The sequence below is a fragment of the Ovis aries genome, chromosome 14 (genome assembly GCF_016772045.2).
Source record: "Ovis aries strain OAR_USU_Benz2616 breed Rambouillet chromosome 14, ARS-UI_Ramb_v3.0, whole genome shotgun sequence".
In the NCBI taxonomy this organism is placed as follows: Eukaryota; Metazoa; Chordata; class Mammalia; order Artiodactyla; family Bovidae; genus Ovis; species Ovis aries.
In genome coordinates this window covers 25,292,086-25,311,717 of record NC_056067.1, presented here as the reverse complement: position 1 = coordinate 25,311,717, position 19,632 = coordinate 25,292,086, and the positions used below count along the sequence as shown (strand labels likewise).

At 57.2% G+C, this 19,632-nt stretch overlaps 1 protein-coding gene across 5 annotated transcripts; it reads right to left on the bottom strand.

Annotated features, from left to right (window-relative positions):
* Positions 1-275: 275 nt before the first annotated feature.
* KATNB1 (katanin regulatory subunit B1) lies at positions 276-18,822 on the bottom strand. Of its 5 annotated transcripts, none has more exons than XM_060397984.1 (20): positions 18,773-18,822; positions 17,332-17,618; positions 12,986-13,116; positions 10,411-10,528; positions 6,878-6,978; positions 6,439-6,480; positions 5,435-5,518; positions 5,106-5,221; positions 4,682-4,753; positions 4,387-4,537; positions 4,050-4,240; positions 3,815-3,945; positions 3,356-3,406; positions 2,332-2,423; positions 2,097-2,216; positions 1,856-2,005; positions 1,581-1,657; positions 1,421-1,495; positions 1,071-1,187; positions 276-710 (listed from the first exon to the last, which is right to left on the bottom strand). In XM_060397984.1, the coding sequence occupies exons 2-20, from the start codon at positions 17,369-17,371 to the stop codon at positions 578-580; spliced, it is 1,992 nt and encodes a 663-aa protein (XP_060253967.1). In that variant the 5' UTR covers positions 17,372-17,618; positions 18,773-18,822; the 3' UTR covers positions 276-577. The 5 variants fall into 5 exon arrangements, with proteins under 5 accessions (XP_060253967.1, XP_042087660.1, XP_042087658.1 ...); XM_042231726.2 differs by having other exon boundaries at positions 18,718-18,803; XM_042231724.2 differs by lacking the exon at positions 12,986-13,116.
* Positions 18,823-19,632: the final 810 nt, after the last annotated feature.

The window sequence follows — 19,632 nt, the reverse complement described above, 5'->3', positions numbered from 1 at the left end:
TGTGGCTGAAACAGACGGGCTGGGCTGGAGAGCCTGAGCCCACCCCTCACCGGTTTCGTGGGGAGTTGCTGTGCCCGCCTTCCCCCAGAATAAGTCTGAACTTACCCTTTCCCGCAGGCCCATCACTCTGCTGCCCCCTGCTGGCCACCCAGCATGGCGCACCACCTCTGGGTCTTGGGAGAAGGAGCGGTCGGTCTCCTCTCTGAAGAAGCCATCAGGGGCCCAGGAGAGCCTTGTGGCTGCCAGAGGTTGCACCTCCCAGCAAGGAAAGCGGGAATAGTTACAAATTTAATAAAATTCACCTTATAAATTACAGCAGCAGCCCCTTACAGCAGCAGCCCCAGGGCTCAGTTCACTGCCCCAGGAAGCAGGAGTTGGGCAAAGCTGGGCAGCTGTTGCTGCAGAGAAGTTGTCAGAGTTCAGGGCTGAGGAGTGGCCAGTGGGCCAGCGCCGCCGCCTCCAGGATGGCCACGGGGCAGCAGTGGGGGCCGGGCAGAGGCTCATGGGCCAGTGGGTGCACAGGGAACAGGAGTGGGGCCGAGGCCAGGCCTGAGGGTACCCCCACTCTCTGGGCCCCTCAGTCCAAGCTGGCCATGAGCAGGTGCAGCTCGCGGAAGGCACTGCCGTGGCGGCCACTCAAGCCCGACTTGCTCTTGACGAGGCTGCTGATGCTCTTGAGCTGCTTGTAGCAGAGCCGGCACTTGTGCAGCCTGTGGGCATAAGGTCAGCACTGGAGGTGGCCAGCCGGCACGGTCCCATGCCCCCCGCCCAACCCCAGGGCCTTTCCTGTACTAACCACACCGGCCCTCCTCCCAGGGGAAGGCTGAGACCCAAAGAGCAGGGCCCAGGCCACAGCCAGGCCATGGAGGAGCCCAGTCTCTAATAACCCCACCCCATGCCCTGAGCCACTGTCCCAGGCACAGTGACCGCCTCTGTTGGCTGTTTCACCAGGGCCATCAACAAGGAGGCTTGTGTGCTCTTGCCTGACATGGCGTGCGCACACATACACAGACACATAAAAACACAGACACACACACCACACACCCCTCCCCACTGCCGGGGTTCCTCACCTCTCCTCCCGGCTGATGTCCACACCCACGGAGGGTGGGGCCGCCAGGATGTCTGTGATGAGGGGCAGAAACCGCTGCAGGATCAGCTTTAGGGAGGTACAGCCCGTCTGGACATAGCTGCCAGGGCAGAGGGATGGATAGAACCAAACAGAGCACATGGCTCACGGAGACAAAGTGGGGCAGAGATGGGGCCAGAGGCAGCATGGACTTGTGGTCACTCTGGCCTTCCAACTTTGAAGGGGACAGCAGTGTGGTGCAGCCACCCAAGTGCACCAGCCCTGGGGGGTCTTTCCTGTGGTCCACCTCCACCCCGCCCCGCTGTGAGGCAGGTGTGGCTTCCCCACGCGTACCTCTCATACTTGCTCTGCAGAAGCTTCTCGATCTGCGGCAGAACCGTGGTGCACAGATCCAGCTTCCACAGGGAGCTGGGGAGAGGGCCAGGGACACATGCCCTCAGCACCTGGCCCTGCCCATGCCCCCCACCTCCCATCCCCCGTCATGGCCACTCACGCCTTCTGGTTGACAATGTTAAGGAGGTCTACGACCACAGACAGGTCATTGATGGCCACGGCCGAGTCCACCGATGTCTGTGCAAACAGAGCGCCCGTTAGTGGGGACCAGGGACACAGTGGCCCTGCCTGGGTGTGATGTGATCACGGGCTTTATTGAGGGGTGTACATAAAATTGCAAGGTGTGGTGACAGGAGCCGCCTACCACCCCTTCAACCCCACCCCAGAAGCTCTATTCTCAGCTCAGCTGCAAACCCAAGCAGAGATGGCACTTGCCTTGATATCGCCTGTGGTCCACACGCCCCGCACAGTGTCCAGGTTCTTGTGGCGGCTGGTGAGCACGACACACATGGTGTCATGGCCTTTGCGGATCTGGGACATGGCATCCTCGTCGACCAACTCTGCCTGCTGGGGGATCTTTACGGCCTGCGTGGGACGGGTGCCCGGATGCTGGCAGCCAAGCTCTGCCCTCGCCCCATGGGCCTCCACCCACTCTTAGCCTGGGCCCCCCACTCACAGGCAGGAAGTCGGAGGCCTTCAGTCCAATGGGTTCATTGCGGGTGGCAGGAAAGATGGCAGGCTCGGCCTTGGGTGCAGGGGTGGAAGTGACGACCGGGGGCCGGGATAGGACCTCAAGCTGGAAGGGTCTAGAGTTAGCAGGGAGCCAGCCCAAGGCCTCCCCCTCTGCCCCTCTCCGGCAAGGGTCACCCCAGCCCTGATTCAGGACACCAGGCCCTCTCTGAGCCTCATACCGTGTCCGCTCCACCTGGACATATGTTTGGCACCGGGAACTGTGCGTCCGTGGCTGGGCTGGGCTTTGCTGCCTCCTTGGCTGTGGCCATGTCTGGAGATAGAAGGGAAAGATCCCTGGGTCAGGTCAGGTCGGGAGAAGGGCCAGGTGGGAAGGCAGGGCTTAGGCTGGGACTCTGGGTGGCGCCTCACCTCTAACAGGGGAGGCCTGGAGGAGAGGGCGGGCCTGTCCCCTCCCTCTCCACCTACTCAACCACTGGTCTGGCAGAAAGCAGGAACCGAGCACCACATGTGGATGGGACCCAGGGAGTGGTGGCCCCGACACCTCACTAGGAATGGAGTGTGTTTTGCCGGGGGAGTTGGTGCTGAGTGGACGATGAATAGGAGTGTGGGAGAGAGAGGTGCTTCAGGAACCCAGCTTTAGGGGCTCGGGAAGATGGCCCCTTGAGGAGAAAGCTGGTGGCGGGGGGTGAGGGGGAGGCTGGGCTGGAAGATGAGGGTGCCACGTCCCACCTTCTTCAATCATAATGCAGATCAGGTTTTTCTCTCTTCTTAAATCCTCCAGCAGCAAAAACCAGCAGCAAATATCCTCCAGCAGCAAAACCCAACTCCCAGGGCCTGGGGACCTGGCCCCCAAACCCCCACCCTCCTCTTAGCTCCCTCCCACCTGAGGCTGTTCCCTCCCATCTCCTCACCTGACCCCCAGGCCTACCTGATGCACCGCCTCTGCAGAGCCTCACAGCCCCCATCTACACGAGCCCTAGTGCCTCTCACCACGCCTGGCTCCTCCTCCCACACGGCTGTCTGCCACCCGCCTTCCTCACTGGGTGTAGGCACCTGCCTGCTTTTTCACGCTGTTACCAGAGTCTAGCGCAACACCTGGCACACACTAGGTGATTTCTGGGTGAATGGAGGGAAAAGACCCAAGGGGAGAGAGGCTGGGAACTGTCCTGTGGGAGGGGCAGCCTGGAAGAAGACTGGGGAGCCCAGGAGGCCAGGGCTCCTGGCCTCACCATCATGACTCACCATCTTCTGGGGGTGCAGGGAAGGGCTCACTTCTTCGGGGTGGCGTCCGACCTGCAGAGGTGAAGGGGGCTGGGGACTCACATGGACCAGCCCAGGGCTGCTGTCTGAGCCCTCAGGGCCCAGTTGGCGGGGGCCCAGGGCCCCACAGGATGCGGGAGATGGGTAAGTGGTTCCGGGGCACACATACAGCTGTAGCTCATGATCTGTTCATAGGGCCTGAACCCTCAGGCTTGCCCCTCCTCAGACCCTGGCCCCTGGCAGGCTGAGCACCGAGGGGCTGCTGGGCTTCTGCTGGGGCCTAGAGGACCTGGGTACAGAGCCGGGCCCAGACATGGGTGAGAAATTAGGCTAAGGGGAGCGCAGAAATGTGGACACCATCCTGGAAAGGATGATCTGCCTCTGCGTCCCAGAGGGGCATGGTAGGGCTGGGCGGGGATGGGAAGAGGGGAGAGGCCTCACTGATGCTGTTCTTGGGCTGGAAGATCTCATTGTAGTCCTCTGCGTTCTGGATCTCCGCCCGAGACTCCCGCTCATCCCGGTCGTCCTCGCTGCTGGGGCTGCGGCGCTCGCTCTCTGAGTTCTGCTTCACCCTGAGGGGCCGGCCGAGCAAAGGGAGGTGGGGAGGGGGACTGGTGAGGCCAGGGGGCCCACCTCTTGCACCCCCAAGTGCCCTCCAAGGCCCCGAGCACCCCACCTCTGAGGCTTGCTGCAGGTGGTGCTGGGCCTCTCGTAGATTCGGCGAAGGGGGGCGCTGGGGTGGGGTGGCTGCTGCGCCAGAGGCCGGCTGTCCTGCACGGGGTCCTGGGCCACCGTGCCCGTCCTCGTGACCCGCGTCAGGTCCACGACGTAAGAGGAGACGTTGCTCTGGGAGAAGGCCACGCCTATCTGCAGGAAATGGAGGAGCTGGGGCAGGACCCTTCATGGGGCCCTGAGGGTAGAGTCCCCACAGGGCCAGGAGGGAGTTGGGGACTTGAGCGGGAGGAGGCCGGCGGCCCGGCACAAAGATGCAAGGTGGGCGGTGGCTCTCTCACCAGCTGGTCGTTGCAGATGGCCAGGTCGGCCACCTTGCCCCAGTGGACGAGGACCACATCAAAGCAGCGCTCGGGCTCCCAGCCGTAGACGCGCAGCGAGTCCTGGCAGCCACTGTACAGGCAGCAGCCATCGGGGTTGAAGAGGATGCTCCTGGGCCAGCCGAGAGGGGGCCGTGGGTCAGAAGCCTCCGGAGAGGCTCCGGAAGCCCAGGACCAGAGCGGAAGTGGAGACAGGAAAGGGCCACCGCAGCCACGCCCCACGGCCGGGAGGAGGCCCCGCCCACCACCTGCCTACCTGACAGGCCCTGGCTCCCCTTCGATACAGCTCACCACCTGGAATTTCTCCAGGTCCCAGAAACGGATGGTCCTGCAGAGAAAGCCAGGCCTCATGCTGGTTTCTACGTAGGCCGGTGGCTGGGAAAACCCGCTTTTCTGCAGACACTTGCCCACCCACCCCCAGGTCAGGGCCTCTCTTGAGCATGTTGGAAGTGGACACCGGCCTTGGATCCAGACACCCCAGCAAGGCCCAGGACGCTGGGGCCAGGAAACTGGAGTCAGGAGAGAGATGTGGCCTGGGTCCCAGGCTGGCTTGGTTGGCAGTCAGTTCAGTCTAGGTAGGATGTGACACCCCAGGACCAAAAGTCAGATCGGGACAGAAGCACACGGAGAGGAGAGAGGTGTGGCGGTCACAGGCCACAGGCCCTGCTCCTCCTCCTCACCTGTCAGAGCTGCCAGAAGCCAGGAGGTACTCATTGGGGTGGAACTCCACCACGTTGACAGGCCCCGTGTGGCCGGGGAACTCGGACATCATCTTGCCAGCAGTCAGATCCCAGAGCTGGGGCAGGGTGGGCTGGAGGTCAGGACCAGCCTGGCCCTCAGCCTCTGGACCACCCTCTCAACCAGTCCGCACCCTTATCCAAGAACCGCCTCCCACTCTGGACAGTCTTGGGGCGGGCAAGCCCGATGGGGAGGGAGGTGAAGACCCAACCTGGGTGTGATCGGCAGACCCCAGTCCCCAGCCCTGGGCCCACGTCTGGCCGGGAGCTACCTTCACCGTGTGGTCATCTGCGGCCGATGCCAACCACTTCCCGTCGGGGCTGAACCGGAGACACCGCACAGCCTGGCTGTGCCCCTGAGGACAGGACAGAGCATGAGCGCTGGAGGGGCTGGGCCCTGTGGGCTTCCCTCCTCACCCTCCTCCCTGCCCTCCACAAGCAAGTGCTTCCTGGGAGCAGGCAGAGAAGTGACAGATGGCCACCTGCGGGAGATGCCACAGAGGAACACCTCTCCACAGGTGGTCACGGACCCCCCGAGTCCTGCAGAACACTCCAGGAGATCAAGACCTCGTGGTCTTACAGGTTGAGAGCAATGTGTCCTGGGCCTCTTTTTGGAGAGTTAAATGCCTCCTCTTATGTCAAAGGGTCCGACAACTTCGAAAAATAATTATTAAACTCAGTGCTTTGAAACTCATATGAACAGGAACCCCCTTTATTTACTAACACCTGTTGCTGCTGCTGCTGCTAAGTCGCTTCAGTTGTGTCCGACTCTGTGTGACCCCATAGACGGCTGCCCATCAGGCTTCCCCGTCCTTGGGATTCTCCAGGCAAGAATACTGGAGTGGGTTGCCATTTCCTTCTCCAATGTATGAGAGTGAAAAGTGAAAGTGAAGTCGCTTAGTCATGTCCGACTCCTGGCGACCCTATGGGCTGCAGCCTTCCAGGCTCCTCCGCCGTGGGATTTTCCAGGCAAGAGTACTGGAGTGGGTGCTGTTGCCTTCTCCGAATAACACCTGTTACCAGCCTACAAACTGTGGAGCACAGTTTGGTGAACATGGTTCTGTGGGGAGGCAGGGAAAGCCGGGGGTCCAGGTGGGCCACCCAGCGCGCCCCTGCTCTGCTCCAGAAGCGCGTCTCTCATCTGGACTTTCTGTTTCTTATGCTCTCACCAGGCGGGATGAGCAGCTCCTCTAGCCCCTGCCAGGGTCTGGGCACCGCCCCAGGCTCCATGCCCTCAAGGTGCTTGTGGAATGATGGACAAAGGGGCCTCACTTACCCTGTATCGGAAGACACAGCCTTTCCTCCTGATGTCCCAGAGCTGTGAAGTGAGGAGCAGAGAGGGGCCGGGGTCAGGACAGGTCACAACCAAGGTGGGCTGCGCTGGGGAGGCCTAGCCAAGCTCAGTCCTGGAGCTTGGGTCAGAGGGCAGTAGATGGCCATGAGCAGAGAGGGGCTCTGAGCACCTCCAGGTCATTACACCCCAAAATGACAGGGGTCTCGAAACTACTCAGTAAAGCTGGGCATTCCGAGTACAAATGTCTGGCCAGTGCTCCCACATCTCCCTGCCTGGGTGGGGGTGGGGGGACATGGATGCTGCGGCACACAGGGGAGATGCCCCCGCAGAGCCGAAGCCCACCCCCTGGGGTGGGACTCAACATCCTGGTTCCACTGCTGGCCCAGTCCTGGGAGAGCCAGGGTGCTGAGTGGTGTCTCACCTTGATGTTTGTGTCCTGGGAACCCGAGGCTACAAACTCGCCATAAGGGTGGAAATCCAGGCTGCAGATGTTGGCTTTGTGTCCCATAAGTGTGCGAAGGACTAACAAGGGAGAGAGCAGAGACAGTGGTGTGAGAGGCGAACAGGACAGCGAAGAGAAAGAGCTTCAGTGTTCATTTGTGTGTGTGCTTTCGTAGTGACAACACAGAAAAACACAACAGTAATACAGACTTTCAAGATGGGGAGGAAGATCAACCAGAGTCCTACCGCTCTAACAGCTAACTTTTCTTATTTTCCTCCTGAGAAATGCCAGCCATTTCTGCCATTACATGAGCCCGCAGAAAACTCCCTGTAAGCATCATGTGGCTTGTACCACTGGGCTTGTGCCAACATGTTCTCACAAGAGTGAAGCCCCGAAGTCAGCAGAGTCGAGCAGCTGCTGCACTCGGTTTAGGCCCTGTGGACATGGAGCTTATGACCTGCCAGGCATCCCATCACACCTGAGACAGCACGAGGAGAGGGATGCAGGAGCGGTCCAAGGTGGGGGAGAAGCTGCCAGGTTGGAAAGAGAAATCCAGAGTGGCTTTTTGGAGGAGGAGGTATCTGAGCAGGATGTCATTGGTGGTGGATGAGGGAGGCTTGTGTTTCTGTATCAGTTTTCTCTGGTACCACTCAAGTTTGCCTCTTCTCTCTGGCCTCATATGCCTTGCTTTTTAGAAGATTTATAATTCTGCTGTTTGAATGAAACTGATCGTGCCAAGGGTGCTGGCACAAAGAAGTGCGGCAGTCCAGTGATCCTCAGGTTTGAGCCAAGGTGAAACAGGCTGCCTTGTGAGGTAGTGAGCTCTCTGTTGGAGCAGGTGTTCAAGCAGACTCCAGACATAATGCTTTAAGGACAAAATTCGAAGACACTAAAATCTGAGCAGCTGCCCTCCCCACACTGTAGCTGTCACATGCCATCGGGGGCTCAGCGCTGCCTTTCTGGCCAAGGGGGCTTCGGGCACATGCAGCCCAGTCCAGGCCCTGGAAGGTGCACACTCCTCTCGCATATGCTCCAGTCCATGCCGCCCCTGCCAGCCCACCTGCTCTGCATCCCAGAGCCAGGCTTCCAAAACCCAGCCCCACCCCAGAGGATGCAGCAGATCCCACCCCTGCGTAGGCCGGCTTCATGAAGCCCAGACCGCCTTCCTGTGGGATCCTGGCCTGACCCGCCCTCGCCCTCTGGCTCTCCATGGAAAGCAGGCAGGACCACATTCTTCTGGTGTGATTTCTGCCCTGCTCTTCGGTCCTGGGAGGGCTCTCGGGGCCTCCTGATGCCCCACTTGGTCACGGGATCCAGGAGCTGCAGAGAGGAGGGGCCTCCAGGGCCTGTCTACCCGACATGGGAACTTCCAAACCCTCCAGCCGAGCAGCTGGACCCTCCAGTGATGGGCAACTGCAGCCACAGTCAGGCAACCCTTTACCAACCCCTTTCTGCACGTGAGGTGCCAGTTTGCCTCTGTATCATTCCCACCCACACTGTGGTGGGTGGGGGTGGAGGTGGGCCTGAGGTCTTAGGTCTTCCTGCCGAGAATGCTGAGGGCAAGTTTCTCTTCTGTCACTGAAACCCACCCACCCCTGCCAAATAGCAGGGCAGAGAGCACTGGGATGGGAGTCCTGACACCAGGATTTGCGGTCAGACACCCCAGCCATGGAGTCTTTACCAAGTTCAGGGCCCTCCTTGGGGCTGTTTGCCCATCTGTCAAAAAAGGAGACAGTGCCAACCTGGTGTTGCATCAGCACCAGCTAGAAGCTTATGAAAGCCAGATCCTGGGCCCATCCCTCTCCTGAGTCAGTTTCTCTGGGAGTGGGGTCTGGGATGTGTCACAAGTTGCTTGTAGAACTGCGAGCCCTAGGAGCCTAGGGCTCAGGAATCCCAGACGTCTTCAGTCTCCATTCTTTGCCTACCTCAAGAAGTTCCTCACATTCCCTTGTGCATGAGAGTCAAGGCTGTGAAATCACAACTCTTGGCTTCTCTTTATGTCTTGCTCCTCTGTGAATGGCGAATGGCTGGTACCCTCCACTGGGATCTGGGTCAGGCAGAGGCTTCCCAGAGGTGAACCACCTGCTGCCTGAGCCTTTCTGTTTTCTTGGCTGGAGCCCAGCCAGCCTGGGCATGCTCCTCCCTGACCCCTTGTCCAGCGATGCCCCCGCCTTGTGGGTCCTGTATGGGACCAGGCAGTGGGACTGAGTGCTGAGATGCTAAGCTCGCAGCCCTGTTTATTATCTAAAAGGTCCTGGGGCTCTGTCTTTCTGAAACAGTCCGCCACTGGGTAGGCAAGTATCACCCAAGAGCCTCAAGTGAGGTCCTAACTTGAGGAACACCTCTACGAGAGCAGAATGAACCTAGCCACTGGGCATGCATAGCCACTGGGCATATGTGGCCACTGGCCACCATCCTGCAGCAAAGCATCCTGCAGGCACCAGAGGAGAGGCCAGAATGACCTTTAAGTCTCAGCCAGGGCATCGTTTCTGGGAGAGGCAGACTCGGCAAAAAACCATGCAACCCCTTCCTCTCCCATCCCTCAGGGAGCAGATGGCCTCCCACCTGGCATGCTGCAAGGTCCAGACTAGAGGCTGGCAAAAGCAGTGAGCAAGCAGGTTTTACTTGGACCTCTGAGTGTCAGCCTGCACAGTGTTCTGAAAAGTATGTTGAGTTAGCTGTCAACCTTTAGAAATGGGTGGATTCCACATAAATACCCAGATTCCCAGCTTCTCTTAAAAAATCTGTAGAGCTGGCAACACTGTGCCCACATTCTTGTGCGGCAACAGCCAGTGAGGCTGAGAGGCAGTTCCCATTCTAGGGTAAGTGGGACTCCCTACTTGGCCCAGAACTGAGGGCATGAGTCTACAGACCAAGACCCCAGCGAGGACCTGGTACAGGGACGAGAACATGCCCACCAAGGCCCCTCACTGTGAAACCTGAGGACACTGGGAGGAAGAGAGAGCCTGCAGAGAGAGGGAGGGAGGGAGGAGAGGGAGAGAGAGAGAGAGGGAGGAAGAGAGAGCCTGCAGAGAGAGGAGGGAGGGAGGGAGAGAGAGAGGGAGGGAGGAAGAGAGAGCCTGCAGAGAGAGAGGGAGAGAGAGAGGGAGGGAGGGAGGGAGGGAGGGAGAGAGAGAGGGAGGGAGGGAGGGAGGGAGGGAGGGAGAGAGAGAGGGAGGAAGAGAGAGCCTGCAGAGAGAGAGAGAGGGAGGGAGGGAGGGGGGGAAGGAGGGAGGGAGGGAGGGAGAGAGAGAGGGAGGGAGGGAGGGGGAGGGAGGGGGGAGGGAGGGAGGGCGGGGGGGAGGAGAGGAGAGAAGCATGTCCCACGTGAGGGATCTGGGATGACCTCCCAAAGCAACCCTGGAACCTAAAACACACCATCTGGTCACTGAACCAGGAGAGAAGCACCCAACCTAGTCAGGAGAGGCTTCCTGGAGAAAGTGGCTGGACGGGAAAGCTGGGGACAAGCACCACACAGGCATGCGTGGGGGGAGGCAGGCGTGGACACCTACTTTTGGCAGCTTCCAGGTCCCAGACACGGATGGAGCCCGACTGGGAGCCGGCCACGATGAGCTCCTCAGGGGTGTTGAGACGGACGCTCTCCACGGGGGACGTGTGACCCGTCAGGCTCTGAGGAGAGAAGGCAGCAGCTTTGGTGCGCTGTGTCAGCAGACCCCCAGCTGCTCCCCCTCAATCCTGGATCCCCGGGAAGCCATCAAGCAGGGATCCTGTGGCGCCCCCAGGTCTCTCGGCTCCCAGGACTGAAAGTGGGCCAGACCCCAGCCACGCTCCACCATCACCCGCTGTGTTCCCAACAGGAACGTCACCTGCAGGAGTGGCCCTGCAGTGGGGCAGCTGACCCTTGAGTCCCAAGTCCAAAGCACTGTCCTCCTGGACTGTGCTCCCATCTCTACTCTGCCTGGCCGAGCCCTCCAGAGCGGAAACCATGGCAGAACTGAGGTCTGACCCGTCAGCGGCCTCTGGAGCCCCCAGCTCCCCAGGGGCTGACCCCCATCAGAGGACCCAGCCACGCTCTCAGGCAGGGGCTCTGGAAACCAGAGGACCCAGGAGTGATTCTGCTGGAAATACGGACACTCTCCCCAATTCAGACCAGCCTCTGTTGATTCTTTTTCAATTGGGGTATGTTACTCTGGACTTTCAGGGAGCGGGAAACACACCTGAACCTCCCAAAACAATTTCAATTTTCTTCTTAACCCAATCTCAGTTCTGACCTTAACGTTGACCGTGGTTTGGGTCAGATCTCAGCTGTCCGCTGGATCTCATAAGAAAACTGAGTTGATTACGTTTCTACTAATAAACGTCGCCTCCTTTTAAATCTTTACTCGGTCAAGAGTCAAAAGAATACCACCCTGTGCAACAAGATTGTAGGGGGAGAGGGCAAGCTTCAGTGCCATCGATGAGTTATGTAAATTGACTTCTGGAGGGCAGTTTGGCAATATGTTTTGAAAGCTTTATAAAAAGTACACACGCACAGATTCAATCTTATGATTGCAGATCTGTTTGAAGATTTAGGGAGACGAGGATGTGCCCCACTGTGGCTGGGCTGAGCCAAAAACCCAGCTGTAACTTCCATGCTGCGAGCCGGGCTCAACCCTACAATGGGATACTACAAAGCTATTAAAAATCATGTTGTAAAAGGGTATTTGCTGACACAGGAAAACACTCGCACTGTTGCTATATTTAAAAAAAAAAAAAACCAGGCTACAGAAGAGTAAGACAGTGTACTGGAAACACATTGTTACATATTTGTGTGTATGCACGTGGGCATGTTTGCACGTGTACACATAGGCACAAGTCTGCACGTATGTGCATGCCCATGTGTGCAGACATCAGCCCCTAGCAGCCCCTAGCAGCACACAGACCAAAGGACCAGGTGTAATGTCCTTGCATAATCAAACTGCATATAACTCATTTCTGTATGTTTTTCCCTTCTGTGTGATTTCCTGTTTTGGAAAACGGTTTTTGGCACTGAACATAGTTGTGTAACCAAGGGGACAATGCTAATGAAATGCAGCAGAATCCTACAGGGCCTTCCTAGGACAGACGCCACCCACCTCCATGTCCTTTGCCTGCCTTTTATCTGTTGAAAAACTTTTGTCAGAGAACAAATTTAATCAAGAGAAATAAGGAAAATGCAGAAGCAGCAAAGGAAAGCAGTCAAATGAGACCAAACAATAAGAGCTTAGTCATTAAACAAAGTTAAGGAACTTCGGTTCCCTCTCAAGGGCTGGGGATACTGATCTGAACCCTGTCTTGTGAGCTGTCTTGTAGATATCAAAACTCCCACCAGATGGAAGAAGCTGACTACATGACGACCAGACGGTCACCATGGCGTAAGATGCCACAGTTCTGAGAACTGGCCTCAAAGAAACAGGAACAGACAGACCGCGAGGCTGAAGATGCTGCTCGGTGGACCACCGCACAGCCGACTTCAAGATGACGTCACAGCTGGCTGTGCTGCTCTGCACGTAGCTCCCTCACGTCAACTACACACCTCTGAAACTCCCCTTTAAAAGTTCTTGCCCTCTGATCAATAGCAGGGAACTGGCTAATGGACACAAGATCGCCTCCCCACAAGCTGCCAGCCTCCTGAATAAAGCAACCTTTCCTTTGAACCAACACTTGCCTCTCATGTATTGGCTCCCAAGCCAAGCAGAGTTGAGTTCATTAACACTAGTAAAGAACCAGTCCTCTAACCAGCTCCAACCAGGGGCATTCAAATCCCATTTATGGAATGAGGTGGGTAATGAATCAAAATAACCCTGCATGTAACTGACAGGCAAGCGGAGAGGCCAATGGGCAGGGGAGGCTCAGATTCGGGCCTGTAGACTTATTTTAGCCTTTTCATACAGGCTCCCTAGAGTTCCTTCCCACACCAGGTGACCACCCCCGCTCCTCATTCCTGAGGACTGGCCACTGTCCCAGCCATCTGGGTGTCCTGGACTTCCCTGAGCAGACAAGTTGGGGGGGGGCACTGATGTGCTGGGTTTCTGCAGAGCTGCCCACTCCCAGCGCCCATCCCTGGCCTGCCCATCTGCCCCGCCCCGCCCACCGGCCAAACCTCACCATGATGCAGTTGGGCTTGTTGATGGACCACAGGTTGACGCGGCAGTCATCCCCGCCCGTGGCCAGCAGCCGGCCAGAGGCTTTGCCCAGCACAAGCGAGGACACATTGCTGGCATGGGCCACGATCTCCTCTATACAGGGAAGAGCAGAGGGAGAAGACAGTCAGGGGCCTGACAGGCCAGGTGGAGGCAGGCTGGGCCTTATCCTGCTCGGCCCCCATCCCTGGCACTGGAAGCCCAGAGGGAGGGCCCTGCTCCCTGCGGCTCCCTTTGGTGCCCAGACACACGCCATGAGCGGTGAGACAGCGCAGGGCTTGGGCCTGAGACAAAAACAACAATTTCTCAACTTCAGTCACTCCCATCCTACCCTTAAGCCTCATGAATTTTTTCCTTTTTCTGCATATCAATGGGTACTATTATTAAGTTACTAAGTCGGTTTTAAAAACCGACTTGCTAGTTTTGTTTAGCTCTGTCATTTAAGCAATAACATGCATGAAAATTACAAGCTTGATATGTTCACTACATTTTTTCTATGATACAAAAAGAAAAATTAGAACAACGATTGAAATAAAAAATATTGACCCATGTACCACCTAAGGGCCTCTCAACTGCCACTTGGTGTTCCTGCTTGGGGAAACCCACTTTCAGGACCGTACAGGTCAACTGCAGACAAGCTGTCCCCAGGTGAGCTCAGCGAGGGCTTCAGCCCTCAGCTTCAGAATCACGGACTGGGCTCTGGTCTGAGCTCTGCTATTGCAGGCCGTGTGGCCTTGGACAAGTTGCTCACCCTCTCTGAGTGCTGCACTTGTGCTTGGGTAAATGGGAATAATAATAGTGTGTGGCTCACTGGACTGCTGAGGATTCACTGAGGACATTCCTCTGAGCTTCTGTGAGGGGCTGAATACTCATGGCTGCTAGGCAGGCTACAGATCAGACATCATGGAGAGTGGGCACTGCGGCCCAGGAGAAATCCAGGTGGGCTGCGTGAGGAGGGAGCAGGAGGCGTTGAACTGAGGGGTCAGGTGTGAGAGCCAAATGGACAGAGAGGGAGGTAAGGTCACTGTGGGTGGCCCCGAGGGCCCATGGCTTGGACTTGGGGTGGGGGGACAAGGGTGCAGCAGATGTAAGTCTCAGAGGGCATCGCCAGGGAAGGAACAGGCAAGGAACCAAAAGGCAGCTTAGGTCTCCGAGCCAGGGCCTGAGCAGTTTCTCCTAAGAAGGGGGAGGAAAGAAACAGTGTCCCCACACCGACGAGAGAAACATGCTGAGGCAGCTGGGCGGCCTGCCTGGGCGATGCTGAGGGGGAGGGAGGTGCAGCTGCTCCGCAGAGGCCCGTCCGGGGTGCCTGCTCCAGCCTCTGCCCTGCCTGGGGGTCTCTGCAGCGCTGGCCTCAGACCGCGGGGAGGCTGGGCTGGGGAAGGATGCTGGCCACGTGGCATGCCTCACAGGGGCTGCCAGAACTGCCTGGGGGCCTAGGCCCCAGGCTCAAGCTCACAGATGACATTCCACCTCAAGGGGTGGCGGGGCCAGCCCCAGCCGGGTGAGAGCTCCTGGGAGGCCCAAACATGAGCTGGGGCCTTGGGGACCCTGCCCCTGGAGTTGAGGAAGCTGGGCCTCTCTCTGGTCCACACCTCGGCCAAGGAGCCTTTTGTCCCCTGGACACTGCAGCACAGATGCGTGGGTGCCCTGGGGTTCTGGTCACAGAGAGATATCTGTTCATGAGCTTCTGTTGGGCCAGACTGACTGCCCAACCCAGCTAGAGGCCAAACCGCCTGAGCACTGTGACCCCCCAGCCCGCGGCCCCTCCCCTTCTCTGAAGACACTCCCTACATGTGACGCCTTCCACGCGTGACCCACCAGGAGGCCTTGCTGCCCACCCTGCCTCTCAGCCTTCCCAGGGAAAGTTCGGGCTGGACCCCACCACACTGGGTCTCCTGGGCCCACTGTCACCCCTCTCTGCATCTCACGACCACTGCCTGAAGAGACGGCCAGTAATACATAGCATGGATGTTTCCTGCGTGTCCGCTAGAGGCCCTGCGCTGAGAGACGGTGTGGAGTGACAGTGATAAGGTTCTCGTCTCCGTGCTCCAGCCTGGGCAGATGGCTCCGGGGACAGGGCATCCAGCCTGAGGAACCACAGATTTTAGGGCAAGCAGAATTTGAAGACTGGGCCCCTCTAGAAGGGCTCAGACTACTCCCCTGCAAGCAGCCTGACCAGGGGATTGGCTGGAACCCCTGGAGGGACCAGTGGGTGGAGTGGGAAAAGGGGGGCACTCCTCAGACATCAGGCAGAGAAGGCCTCGGACAGGGCACTGGCCCAAGAGCTCCCAGTCTGGCCTGAAGGATGGTACCCTGCAGTGGCCTGGGCCTGGGTACCGAATTTAAATACAAACAAATAAAAGTCCTCACAGCAGGCCAGGCCGATGGCTGCTGCTCTACTGTGGGGCCCAGGCTCACGCTGGTTTCCCAAGCTCAGGGGGCACACTCTGGACCCCACATCCCAGCCAGAGTTAGGGGGACACTGTGTTCTGGTCAGAAGTGCTAAGCACTGGCCTGCCAACAGAAGGTGCAAAGAACTAGGCTTCAACAAGCACTTTCTGATCCTCCTCAGACTCTAGAACCATAAGGAGCCAGAGGTCATTTGGCCTTTGAGCTCTTTAGACAATTTATACCCATGGAAACTGCTGTGCACATGAAATTGTCAGCAGATGCCCAATATGCCTGATCACGTCACTGCCCACCTGAATGCTCTGATGGCTTGGCCTTGCCTTTCAGATAAAGCCAAAGCCTCAGAAGGGCTGGGTAAGGTCCGAGAAGACCTTACCAGCCTATGTGGCACCACATTCTTCCCACAGCATGCTGCAGCCCATGGCCTCCTCCAAGACCTTGAAACCCACCAAGCTTCCTGCCTCAGGGCCTTTGCACATGCTGTTTAGGCAGCCCACCACACTCCTCTACTCCCACCCCCTCTACCATGTAGTGAACTGTTTTAAAGCACAAATTCCAGCTTGAAAGCAGAGAAGGAGAGACAGGTGAGTGTGATTACCTGATTCCCACGTGCTGTGCTCCCCAGACTCTAAGCCTCACTGTACCGGGACCTTGCCTATTTTGCCCTCCACTGGCTCCCCAGTGCCTGATTCTTTCCTGGTTTCTCAGGAAAAACCAGCTGTTGAAGGTATATATATATATATACATAACCCCAATAAATACAGAGCCATTCTGTCCAAAGTACACCTCCTTGGGAGCCCATAACATGATTCTCCCTAAACCCTGGGACTGAGGAGCAATTTGAACATGGCCCAATCTTCTCATCTACAAATGAGGACACTGAGACCCAGCAGAGAGTTCTGCTCAGGTTCTCACAGTTAAAAAGTGGAGGAGCCCGGCCCTGCTTCTGAAAACAGCCCAGGCCAGGGACAGCTCATAGCAAAGGATGACCAGTTTGGACACACCAGATCTATGCCAACCAGTTATTACTAGAGGAATATGGCCCACAGAGGCACCAGCTGCAAAGCAACAGGTCTCAAAATATGATCCAGGGAAACCTGGGACCCTCAAGATCCTTTCAGGGGATCCAAGAGAACAAAACTACTTTTTATCATATACTAAGGTGGAGTTTGACTTTTATACTCTCATCCGCTCACAAGAATACGGCGGAGTTTTCCAGAAGATACATGACATGTGACGACATCATCACTAACAGTGTGTTTGTGTGTTATGTGTTCAAATGTCTCACTATTCACTTCTGAAGTGGTAAATGTGGGTAGATATGAGTCCCATAAACAAAAACTCTTTGGGATCCTCAGTAAGTTTTAAGAATGTAAAAGCATCCTAAGATCAAAAGAGTTTAGAGTTGTCAGTTTACAGTATTGGTGGGGGTGGGTGGTACCTGGATTCAGATACATTGCAGAGGCTATTAGCAGCCCTCTGCCTACCCTCTCACCTCCGCCCCAGTCCCAAGATGTTCTCATCTGATGAGGGAGCTTGACTGGTGAGACGTCTGAAAACACCAAGGACGTCTTCGAGGGGCACCAACCTATCTGCCGGCCTAACTGGAAATCCTTCTAAGTGCTTCATTATGTTCATTTTCTCACTGGAATCTCACAGCAGTTCTGGCATGGAAGCGTGATTATCTCATCGTACAGACAGGAAACTAAACCTCTGAGAGGTTAAGTCACTGAGCCAATGTCACTCAGTGCCAAAGTCATGATTTGCCATGTTGGTCTATTTTATGCCAAAGCCTGGGAGTCTCCCCTTGTGCCAAGAATGGGAGACAAAGTTGAAGTCCAGGCCACCCACCAACAAACAGCTACCGGGATAAATGGGGTAAAAAAGCAAGCCACTCACGCAACTTCCAGGCCGTCTTGGTGACCACAGGGGTGGCCATCCTTCAGCTGGCTGGCACCTGAAGCTCCACCCACAACAGACTGTGCTTTCCTTGTGGGGTGGGGGTGGATCCCCCCCAGATCCACCAATCAAGTTGGCAGGGAGTTTCCACACATGCAGGCTGAGGGAATGCCTCCTCTCAGGACCACCTCGTGGTTTTAAATCATCCACAGCAGCAGCCCGTGCGTGCCTTTTGGGATCCTGGGTCATGGAATGTCAGGCTTGAGCCATCTCAGCTCAACACTGGGCTGGAATACAAACAGAGGTGATGGCTTGTTAGCAAACACTCAGGAGGAGCTCAGGGGGGTCCCTGGGTTTACAGAACTGCAGCTGCAGCTCCCTGGATGACCAAGGCCACTTGATAAAAACAGACACCCACCAAAGCCACCAGAGACAAGAGCTCCACTGCAAGCTGGGTTTGAGAATCTGGAGAGGGGGTATCTCAGGCAGGGTGACTGAAGCACAGAGAAAAAGAAGGTTCTCTCAGAGGCCAGGATGATGGGAGGAGGTTCTGTTTCAGGAGGCTGGCTGCCTGAAATGCAGCTGAAATGCTGCAGTGGGGCGGGGAAGAAAGACCACATGTCTGCAGTTCTGATAGATCTCAGAGAGTCAGTTTTGTCTGACGTATGGGAAAGGGGCGGAGTCAGAGACTAAGTTTAGGGGGCCACGAGAGGCACCCAAGAGATAGAGACTGAAGTTTTCTCTAGGGAGAGTCTTGAAGAGGGCCCTAGGAGTCCAGCATATATCAAGGGAACTACTCCAGGTCCCTGCCATTCCCAAGGGCAGCGCTGGGAACTAGGCCTCCAGACTGTACATGAGTCGGTATGACTCTTCAGCATTAAAAGGCGACCTCATGGAGCCTCCTATCCGCTCCTCCAAGCCTCTCTCTCCTGGGTTCCCCAGGTCTGCCTCTCTAGTTCTCCATTCTCTCCTCCTTTTCCCTGCCGCCTGTGTGTGCACAGCCGGTCTCCAGGGCTCCCTAACTTGGGCCCTGCCTCGCCAGACCCTCTTAAGTCCCCCCTTTTCTCTCTGCTATCAGTATCCCCATTCATTCACTCTCCTGCTTCAAGAGTCCCCATTCATCCCCCTCCTCCTGCAGACCCCCGGCTCTCCTTCCGGCCTCCCAGGATTTTCCCCTCGGGCCTCCACGCCTGTCCCGCCCCTCCCGAAGCTGAAGCTGGTCTCTCGGCCTTGCCTAACCCTCCCACTCCTCTCAGTACTGGCTCCAGCCTCCCTCCGCCCAGAGCCTTCTCCGTCGCATCCCGGCCTGGCCCCGCCTGGCTCGGCCCAACCCAGGGCTCAACCTCCCCTCGCCGCCTCGCCCCTTCACCCCCTCGCCCACTCCACCTGCAGCTGCGGTTCGGGAGGCCGAGGCTCGGCTCCAGGCGCGACCCCCACTTGCCTCCATCCCCTGGCCTGATTGGCCGCTGCTTGACAACCGACCCTCACAACAAAACCTCCGGCTCAGAGCCCCTCCTTCCTCACTCCCAGCACCAATCAGCCGCCGCGAGCGCACCACCTCCCTTCTGGTATGACCAATAGAAGCAGGCGCTTCTGCCGCCTCTCCTAAGTGCCCGCCCTCTTTTCCTGAATTGGACTAATCACGAGGAAGGAGAATTCAAGAGCCGCCCCTAGGCCTCTAGTGAACCAATGCGAGCTTCCGTTTTCTTGGTTCCGCCTCCGCCTCAAGCTTTCCCGTTCTTCCCCTTTCCATCTCTTTCACGAAAACTAGTTTGCACTTAAAATTTTTTTTCGAAACGCCCTCTTAGGGCGGCTACACCAATCGCTTTAGCAACCGTCCCAAATTGACCAATCACCAACCGTATTATTGGAAAACCAATTTCAGGATAGCCAATAGGAAGGGGACGTCAAGGAGCAGCGTGAAGCTGCGGACCTTCCATCTTGGATTGGGGTAAAACGGGGGACTAGGCCTTAGTCAGCACTTTGCCGAAACTGCTGTTTCTTCTTTTTCCTCGGGTTCGGTGCTGGCGTGCTCTGAGAACTTTGTTCCTCTTCTCTGGCTCGGACCCCGGCTTGAATCCCACCCAGGAGGCTTAGAGGGAAACCCAGTCTGATTCCGGGTCCGAATCAGTCTTGGAGCCCGTGCGTGCTACCCCCACGGCCTCGATGAATGGATGAGTGCGCTGCAGCTTGAGGGGGACCACCAATTTGGATTTGGAACCCGATAAAGGCCGACTTCATTTGGGACTCGGGTGGGGTGGGCTTTGGGAAGAGCCGCTACCCACAGAAGTCAGAGGAGCA